This window comes from Pygocentrus nattereri, chromosome 23 (assembly GCF_015220715.1).
Source record: "Pygocentrus nattereri isolate fPygNat1 chromosome 23, fPygNat1.pri, whole genome shotgun sequence".
NCBI classification, from domain to species: domain Eukaryota; kingdom Metazoa; phylum Chordata; class Actinopteri; order Characiformes; family Serrasalmidae; genus Pygocentrus; species Pygocentrus nattereri.
The window spans coordinates 28,766,534-28,776,738 of NC_051233.1; the positions used below are offsets into that span (position 1 = coordinate 28,766,534).

Below are 10,205 nucleotides of genomic sequence, written 5' to 3' on the forward strand. Positions count from 1 at the left end.
TGAAACATTTTTAATGTAAAAGGACGCGAACGTTTCCTGAACAGTGAGTATCATAAAACATTTTAACACCGCTGTTATATTTTTAAGAGCTTTTAAACTCGAGCTGTAGGAGTTTAGAACAGCGCCTCATGTAGGTCCATGACGTCAGTGAGCGCGAACAGCCAATGAGCTGCTCCGCTCGCCCGTCAATCATCACGCTCTAGCAGCAAAGCCCGCCTCCTGCTGCCCCAAACCCGTTTGCTGTAGAAAAAAGGAAAATAAAGGCGAGTTTTCTTTGCTTTTTTAGTGAAACACATCCATCCACTTTCTAAAGTCAAAGAAACGTCCTGGGTAAAAACAAATAAAATGAACACAGACGCGAGATCGCATGTCTGGCATCGCCTGCCTCACAACAGCTGTGAATGCAGCAGAAACGGCAGTTTGAGCTAAAAGAGCTTTTCACAAATCTTTAACATACTTTGTCTTTTAGTTTTAGCTGTTACGCTGAGTTGATGGAGTAATAAAACTACTAATTTTGAATTGTCTGTGCCATTTATGAGACTGTCTCTGGTAATAGTGTCGGGGTCTGTCTGTCTGTCTGTCTATCTATCTATCTATCTAGCTATCTAGCTATCTACTACTGTTGTCGGAACAAAAACTCCAAATTGGTAACTTTACAGGAGAAGGAAAAAACCTACTTTACTTTTAATGGAAGTCAGTGGAACCACAGTTCTTTCCAAGTCATTTTGGGCCGTTTCTTTTGGTCCCTTTATCATGAAAATTACACACAATGTACAGGGCAAAAGGTATTTTCAATTATGATAAAAACAGAAAAATGACAAAAATGGAGATACGAGGTTTTGTTCCGATAATGTGTGTGTATATATCAGTGGTGGACAAAGTACACAAACCATGTACTTGAGTTAAAGTAGAGATACCCAAGGTAAAATATTACTCCAGTAAAAGAAGAAGTCCTTACTCTAGACCTCAACTTGAGTAAAAGTACTGAAGTATTTGCCTTCAAATGTACTTAAGTATCAAAAGTAAAAGTACTAAAAGAGTAATTGTGGCTCTAATGTCCTGTTATCATTTTTATAATAAGACTGGCTTCATGAACTCATTTCAGGTGAAAGTCCTCCAGCGTCTCTCTTGGTAAACCAGTCTTTTAATAGAACGTCATTAATTAGTGACGCTAACGTCTATTAAAATGATCAGAAGCACAAAACACTGAAGGTAAACAGTTTCCATCAGGGAGAACCGAGTGGCTCTGAAATCACTTTTTACACACAAGCCAAGTTTCAGTTTAAGATTACTTTGTAAATTAGTAACAAGTTGAATAAAAACTGGCTTTAAACTCAGAATCACAAATGAGCTTTCTTTACTATGTTGATCTGTAAGCCTCTGTTCATAAACATAAACCAGCCCAAACTAATTTACTATAAAATGAAAGTGTTTGTATGAATTCAGAAAAAAAGAAACAGGCCAGTCATGACTGCAAAAAAAAACTACTGAAGTAGAGTAACGAATTACATTTACTTAGTTACTGTCCACCACTGGTGTATATATATATATATATATATATACATTTGGTGGACAAAAAACTGACCCCCGTTACAGCCAATCAGCTCCCATGGAGCAGACGCGTTCAAGCTTAAATGTTAGTGCAACATCAGTTTCGTGTGACTACAGGAGCATGTATAGTTGTTTGGTGCTGTTTTGTTTACTAGGTGTAAATGTTATTACTTATGTTAAAGTAATAAAAATAATCTAAAAGTGCTGAATATCTCATTGATTGATTTTCTAAACAACATATTTCTTATATCTTCTTAAATTACTTTATTCCTTTGCACATATTGTGACAATGTTTTTGGGTCATTCTACCATTGCAGCGGCAAATGATGAAGTTATAATTATTATGATGTTCATGTAATGCAAGTGTGAAAAGTAAGCTGGTTATATTCAACAGCATTTCCTTATTCTAAATAGACAAAATGAATCTTTTTATAATTTTGATTTTAGATCATTTTTACATTGAAAAAAAAGTGCCTAATTATTTCAGTGTTGTTTTCAGTGTTTGATATGAAATGCTGAGCTTCTCAAAATGCCTAAACTTATATTCTGTCTCTTTAGATATGTAGTAGCAGATTAGCAACTTTAAGCATAAAACAATTTTGATTGAATTGAATTTCTAATTTTAGTTTACATTCTCTCTTAAAATTAACATTAATTTTAAAATCAACATGTTTATTTTTAAATTGAAAAAATCCTTGAATCCAATAGTAGATAATTCACTCACGTCCTCAGAAGACACGTCTGTAACTATGTTTTGTAGTTACACCACATGCACACTAGTGAGCACACACACACTAGGGGGCAGTGAGCACACTTGCCCGGAGGGGTGGGCAGCCCTATCCGCAGCACCCAGGGAGCAGACGGGGGTTAGGTGTCTTGCTCAAGGACACCTCAGTCATGTACTGTTGGTGCTGGGGATCAAACCGGCGACCTTACGGTCACTGGGCCAGTTCCCTAACCTTCAGCCCATGACTGCCCCATAAAGGGGGATTCCACACATTTTTCTAAATTGATGAATAATTCAGTCCTTGGGATGTAAACAGAATAATTCAGAGTGATTTGGTGTGAAATGGTTGATTATAGAGTGCCAGTGCTTACAATAAGTACACTAAAGTAGCTAACTCTATTATGGATGCACACTGAAGCAGTTAACAACATTAAAATGGACGTAAGTAGTTACCTCTACAACATGTACGGTAAAGAAGTATTAACATACAAATTTGTTCCCTTTTGATCATTTGAACTGAAGTAAACTGAACCGAGTTCATTGAGTTCACATGCAGCAGTATATGACAATGCCACAGCCTCATACCAGACACTGGTTCAGTCCTCTAAAAGCTTAATGAAAACCATCTGTGCATTGACACCCTGCCTCCAATTCTAGCGTATTCTTTGATATTTTTTTTAATTCCCACATTTGGTGTCAGCTCTTTCTTCATACTGTCTCCAGCTGGTCTGATGAAGAAAACAAAGTTCAAGCAGCGAAACAAAATAATCTCCCCGTCACCTGCATCCAGACTTAATGGGGTCTGTTAAGACACAACACAGCGTGATTCACAACATGACCATGAAATACTGAGGTAATTTCGAAATTGACATTTCGTAATGAAGAGAAAACATGGATAATATTTCTATAAGAAAACAAATAAAATTATGAAAAAGTCAAAATTTTCTTTTCTTCCGTGCTGGATGAGTGACTGTCACAATTCTGAGTTTCACCTCTGCTTCCATCGACTCCACTTAACTAGAACTCCATAATCCTCTGGACACTCACATCATGGACTCAGCTGATCATGGACCGTTATCCAGATCCACATTACCAAATTACTAAACTGTTTGCACCAGATGTTCAATTTGCATCTGAGCGTTCTTTTCTTGATTTGTGTTTTCTGTGTTTAGGACCTTTTGCCTGTTATAGTTTCTCTTTTTGACATTCCTTTTGCACTGCAGCTTAGGCTTGTTTTCTACTTGGGATTTTGGGATTTTAGATTCTTCTCACTCATATAGCATCTGTCTAGGTCATCATTCCACTGCTGACTGTTAGAAATGTTGTATGTTGGTTTTAAAGAGCCAGGGGGAATGAACCTGCCCTTTTTGTAGTGTTCCAAAATGGTTGAAACTCTGACATAGTTATGGAAATTACATTTAAAAATGTTGGTAGAAAATCTCATAGCCCTGGCAATTCATCTAGACCAGTTAAAACACTGTGCTCCCCCTCATAGATCTGCCTCATTTCATCAGAACCAGTTTCCTTTTCAGAGCAGCCAGTGCTCACTGAAGTTCCACCCCAACTCCAGAGACGTTTCTGAGGGACCATTTCAGACAGAACCCATGCCGTATGACTTCTCATCTGTCTCAGGAGGAAGGACTTTGCAAGGTATATGGAGCTCTCTGCATGTATTGTTGTGTTGCTTGTCACATTTTACATGACTGTTGGGCTCGCCTGCACAGACCTCGGGCACCAATCCCAGGAAAGCATGTGGCGCTTACTCCATGCCCTAATGTGGTCACTATTTCCACAAAGGGGCTGGTTTCAAATGAACCTTTACTGTAACCCTCTACTGCCTCAGTTCTGCTTCTCTGTTTCTCTGTGTCCCTGATCGACTCCAGATTCAAGAGGAACTTCATCCATGTTTGGCTGATTCATCAGTTGCAGTTCCTGTGGAGCCCTTTAAGAGACCATTGACATTGGCTGCAGTAGATGGGGACCCTTTGGAAGGAATCATCTCTCATCTCACAAAACCCGTTGAAATGAACATCAGTGCTCTTCATTCGGAGGGCTTTAGTTTCACTCTCTTAGACTACTTTGAATACTCAATATTATGTTTGCCCTGGTTGACAAAGGATGATTCCTTAATTTCTTGGTCAATAGAAGAAATACTTACCTGGTCTTCATTCTGTCTTGACAATTGTTTTAGTTCTCCCACTGTGGCACTTAATTTCATGTCTGTATTAAAACACTGACTATTGGGGATATATATATATATATATATATATATATATATACCTATACCATACTTCTTTCCATTGCCATTGGTATCTGAAGTGGTTGAGGTGGTTGCTTCTGAGGTGGAAGTTGGAGCAATTCTCACACAACAGTGACACACCACAAAAGCTCCACCCTGTCACCTTTGACTTCCTCAGAACATAATAAGTTCATTGTTCTTTGCTCTTCTCTAGGTTTCAGTTCTCCATCATGTATCATGGTTCCCTTAACATGAAAGCATATACCTTATTCCATATATGCTCTAATGAGAGGAGTGACCTGTCCAGTGCTGAAAATTTCTTTGTCTTTATAAAGATGTCAAAATTGCATACAACGGAAGGACCCTATCTAACTGTGATGATACCTTTCATGATGCAAAGAATAAGCTCTTTACGTATTCATGGTTATATATAGAACCATTTACAGTTAAATGGTTCTATATAGTTACAGAAATACAGTCACGCTGTACAGCTCCACGAGGGAGAATTTGGGAATGGTGATGTTTGGTCATGAAAGGGTAAAAGTATGGACTGCTGAGTGTGCTCATTGAAAATTGTTTCTAGAAAAAGACAAACTCTCTCCAGCATTAACCAGACTTTTGTTTTTACACCTGGATAATTGAGGGCTTCTTTTGTTCATTGAGTGTTTTGTTCAGTATGACCCTGCGGCGAAAGTCACCTTAGGTGAACTGACGTCCTGCTGGGGCAGCGTCGCTAATTTCCCAAACGTCACAAACCCCAGTGCAGTGGTGCAGGGCCAGCGAGCCAATGTTTGTTTGAAGAAGAGGCTGTTTGATTGCCGTTGCTGGAGTGGAGTGATAGAAGGTGGTCAGTGGAGGGGAAGGAGGGTGATGATGAACCATCTGTATAAAAAGGACTGTTGGCAAAGCAGTTGGCTGTGTCTGGACCTGAGGGACGATCCAACGGAAAGCAATGATGCGCGCAATTGAGCTGTTCTGCGTGGTCTTCTGGTGCCTCTGCGCTGCTACCTGGGCCTCCACCAACCGCGAGCCCTGTCGTAAGTGTCTCATCAATTTCTCCATTCATGTACTTAATCCATTTACTTGCCTCATTTAAGCAGTGCAGTGGTTTTGCTGAGTCTTGTAACATTGGTAATGTTTTTTCCCCATTTCTTTTTCAGAGTCACCATCTATGACCAGCGGCACACTGAGTGTGGTAGGTAGATGGGTTACTGACTGAAAATACAAAGAAACTTACCTCAATACGTTCTTGAACCAAGTACTTAACTCAAAGTCTCTCTTACAAACGCAGAGCTCCACCGGTGGTCATGACATTGCTGAGGGGCACTTCAACTACAATTCCACAGCAAAGAGGCTCCGCTTTGTGGAGAATGAAAGCCACTCGCACAAAACCTCCCACATGGATGTGCTCATCCATTTTGAGGAGGTACCTTTACTTCATGTTTAGTTTCATATAGGTCTGACAGCAGACCTAAATAAAACACAACACTCTTAGAAAAAATGACACGTTTTAGGGTACAAAAGCTGTACCTGTAGCTGAGTGCTCAAGGTTATGTCTTCAGGACCTTTACATTTAGTACCTGCAGTACAATTGGACCTTAAGGATCATGTACTACTGAGAGTACCTTTACATTGTTTTGCCTTAGGGGGGGGCTAAAGTTTACCTGGATGGTGCCCTTCTTTCTGACAATGCTTTATTAACTCTTAAAAATGGTTCCTGGTTCAGGGAAAAAGTTTTAACATCTTCACAAATATAGTTTTGTATAGCAGGGGCTCTTAAATCAGTCTACATGAGCCCCCAGATGGTTCACATTTTGTTGTTGGAGAACCACTGCTATGTAGCTCACTGAAAGGCATTTTAGTGAATCAGAAGTTGGTTTTCTATAGCATTGCACCACAGAGCCATTTTGGCACCTTTATTTTAAAGAGTGTAGTGAAAAAAGGTCCCTAATCAGTATTTGTTATACTTAAACACTATTATAGAGAACAGAATTAGAAACCGGTGACTATGCTCAAATGGGTATTCTGTGCCTGCTGTATTACACATACTTCAATTACTGTAGTGCAGGATTATGACTGCAATCAGCATTATGTCCACTGTTTTTGGACCACTGCAATGTCCATGCTTTATATTAAAACTCATCATCAATAATCATAATTTGTGGATGAATTATTTACTAATGAAACTGATTGCCCCAATGATAATAACACACATTCGGATGACCGTTCTTTCCCTCTCTCAATCCCTTGTCCTCACACACAGGGTGTACTGTATGAGATAGACATCAAGAACGAAAGCTGCAAGAAGCAGACACTGAAGTATCACCGGCACCCCATGGAGCTGCCCTCCGACACCCATTACGAGAGTGAGGCGTATCTGGGCAGCCCGACCAAGTCTGAGCAGGGCCTGAGAGTGCGCATGTGGAACGGAAAGCTACCTGATCTTCACGGTTAGTATCTCCCTCTTTCACTCCCGTTCTCTGCCTTTCTCTCACAGATTTGGTCGACTTCATGAGGTCTTAGCTTTTGAACTAACAGTTGAAACAACTTCACATACATATTTAAAAAATATTTGAACATTTTTCTGGACACATATTAACATGATAAATAGCCAGGATCTGTTGCACACCTCCTATATCTTACTAATAACTGGAGCAGTTTGCACTATTTTCTATGTAATTACTGACTAATAAGCCTTAAGATGTAACACGCCTGAGATTTAGCAGCACAGCCAAAAATTATTCTATAGGGAGAATCGGAGCTTTTCATTGTGGGACTTGTTTTATCCAGACATTTATGTTTAACATCAATGTCTATCATTAGTAAATTTATATTCAACATTCATTTTGTCATTTTGCTTAATGCCAAGTTTCATCATTGCATCTGATAAGGTAAACCTGGCTAGAATACAAAGAATACAGAAGCCAAAATCCAGTCTAGTAATGTTTTAAAGAACTCATTTCTTCATGTTGCTGATTTGGTTGCAGCCAACTACACTATGCTGACCACGTCCTGTGGATGCCTCACTGTTTCCTACTGCTACCATAGTGAGAAGACTGACCTCTACTTCAGGTCAGTTTAAACATTTGAAAAAGAAAAAATGTTTACATTTACGGCATTTGGCTGACACTCTTATCCAGAGCGACTTACAATTTGGTCATTTTACACAGGTAGGCCAAGGTGGTGTTAGGAGTCTTGCCCAAGGACTCTTATTGGTATAGTGTACAGTGCTTGCCCTTGTGGGGGATTGAACCCGAGTCTACAGTGTAGAAGGCAGAGGTGTTAACGACTACACTATCCCAATCATTTAGATGCTACCTCTCTGCATCCACTGTATCCAACAAAAAGACGGAGCATGCCCTGCTTCTGCATTATATATACATTATATATTTTTGTTTAATGAACACTGTATACAACTAAAGTATCCAAAAAGTACACTGTAAATAAACTGTTCAACCCAAAACTGTAATGTAGCTAATAATGCATAAAAGCTAATGAAATATAAAAGCTACTGTGTGCAATGTCTTAAAAAGTTAGACTATTAACTAATTAAAAAAAATATCTAACTAATCAAATGTTGTACCAGAATCAAATTGTAAAATCAGCCCTGATACAGTCTGATTTGCATGTGCACTACTCAAATGTAAAATTAATTTGGTTGGGGGGTGAGGGTTGATTGTTCAACCAAGGAATGCTAATGAGGATAAAAATGACTAATACTTATTTAATAATCTAGTTTATGATTAGCATGAACCCATTTAATTGTACGTACAGTGCTCCTAAACCTGTCTCCGCCTTGCTTCTGACATTCTCAGTTTCATGAACGTGGAGACGGAGGTTGACGACGCACATGTCTTTGCGCCTCCGGCCTACTGCGACGGCGTGGCTTTAGAGGACACCCCTGACGACCACAGCTTCTTTGACCTGTTCCACGACTGAAGTGGCTAAAAACATAAATCAGCAGACACAGGATGACGGCACACAACAAAATACCAGAAAAAACCTTTCCGAAACAAAGTTTCACTATATCCAATTTCTCTTCTTTCTTAGGAGGAAATCTGACATTCTTTAGCTCAATCACTATCTCTGTTATCAGTTACAGTACTGTTTTGTCTTTTTGAGACTGTTTCTTTTTTTAATGAAGTCAATAAATGCTGAAAAAATGTACATAGAAAGCCTCAACATCTGTTTCTGAAGCTTGTTAAACATGTGTTACTTGCCAGGGTAAACCTGCTGAGATAATGCAAATAGTGAAATAAAGAAGGAAAATAAGATTAGAGAGTAAAGACTACAGGCAACTACAGAAAGACAAGTCAGAGGTCTAGTTGTTTTCTTAAAATCAGCTTTTCTCTATATTCAGAACAAGAAGTCTGTTCCTAGAACGATTGCTTTCACTCTTTTTAATACACTGATTCCTAAACATATTAAAAAGAACATTACATATTTCTTATGAATGGATTTATAAAGTTATGTACTAATGTCGTTAAAAATTGTTTTTATAATATTAGTGCATCCTTTCTTTGTGTCTTTGCAATGAAGTAAACATTTTAACTTTAACATCATCTAAAAGCTACATTTTTGAACACTGTCAGAAACAAAGATACTCTGCAGGTACATTTTTGTTCAAGGTACGAACAATGTGAATGTATCCTCAAAGGTACAACAATGGCCCTACTGTGTACCATAGACTTCTATTAGACTTGGACTACTATTAAAACATGATGTATGAAAGAAATAAAAATGTTTTGTTTATTATAAAACCAGGACAAATCCCTCTACTAGTAGACCACCACTGTCGCACTGTGTTGATGTCATACGACTGCACTGGACTCAATCCTACAGAAAACAAGACAGTCCAAAGTTTTTCATTTGGGTAATGGCATGCTCAGCCAAAGCTGAAAAAGAGAAGATATATTTGAAGTATACACTACATGGACAAATGGGACACCTACAACATTACACCTATAGGAGCTTTTATGAGATCCCATTTTAAATCCATAGGCATTTATATAGAGTTGGTCCCCCTTTGCAGCTATAACAGCTTCTACTCTTCTGGAAGATCTTTCTACAAGATTTAGGAGAGTGTCTGTGGAAATTTTTGCCCATTCATCCTGAAGAGCATTTGTGAGTGGCGTAAAGCACATCACCACTGGACTTTGGAGCAGTGGAAATGTCTTCTGTGGACTGATGAATTACACTTCTCTATCTGGCAGTCTGATGGACGAGTCTGGGCTTGGCGAATGCCAGGAGAACCTAGAGAATTTGGTGGAGGAGGGACAATACTCTGGGTTGGTTTTCAGGGACTGGCCTGAACCCCTTTGTTACAGTGACATGTACATTTCCATTTGATTGTGGAAAATCCAGGATGGATGAAATTCCGCAAACTGACTTTTTGCAGTGGTGGCCTCCTATTACAGAACCACTCAAATTCAGTGACACACTGTTTCACAAGTCTGAAAAGAAAAAGCAGATGGCTAGGTGCTTTATTTTGTACACCTATATGACAATAGGACTGAATGAAACGCATGAATTCAATGAGTAAGAGATGTGTCCCAATACTTTTGTCCATATAGTTTATATCACTCAGTAGACAAGACAGAGCAACCACTTAGTGCTGCAACAAATGGCAGCCTACTATTAGAGGGATTTTGTCAAATTTTTATATCAATTAATATATTATATTATTAT

General features: G+C 38.8%; 1 protein-coding gene across 1 annotated transcript; it reads left to right on the plus strand.

Annotated features, from left to right (window-relative positions):
* The first annotated feature begins 5,403 nt into the window (after positions 1-5,403).
* Positions 5,404-8,684, plus strand: LOC108437071 (ependymin-like). The gene is made up of 6 exons (XM_017713919.2): positions 5,404-5,554; positions 5,678-5,712; positions 5,809-5,943; positions 6,781-6,967; positions 7,505-7,589; positions 8,333-8,684. The coding sequence occupies exons 1-6, from the start codon at positions 5,470-5,472 to the stop codon at positions 8,454-8,456; spliced, it is 651 nt and encodes a 216-aa protein (XP_017569408.1). The 5' UTR covers positions 5,404-5,469; the 3' UTR covers positions 8,457-8,684.
* Positions 8,685-10,205: the final 1,521 nt, after the last annotated feature.

Coding starts and splice junctions, on each gene's coding strand:
- LOC108437071 (XM_017713919.2), top strand. CDS start 5,470: ATGATGCGCGCAATTGAGCTGTTCTGCGTGGTCTTCTGGTGCCTCTGC. Junction 5,713..5,808: donor CCAGCGGCACACTGAGTGTG/GTAGGTAGATGG, acceptor TTACAAACGCAG/AGCTCCACCGGTGGTCATGA. Junction 6,968..7,504: donor AAAGCTACCTGATCTTCACG/GTTAGTATCTCC, acceptor ATTTGGTTGCAG/CCAACTACACTATGCTGACC.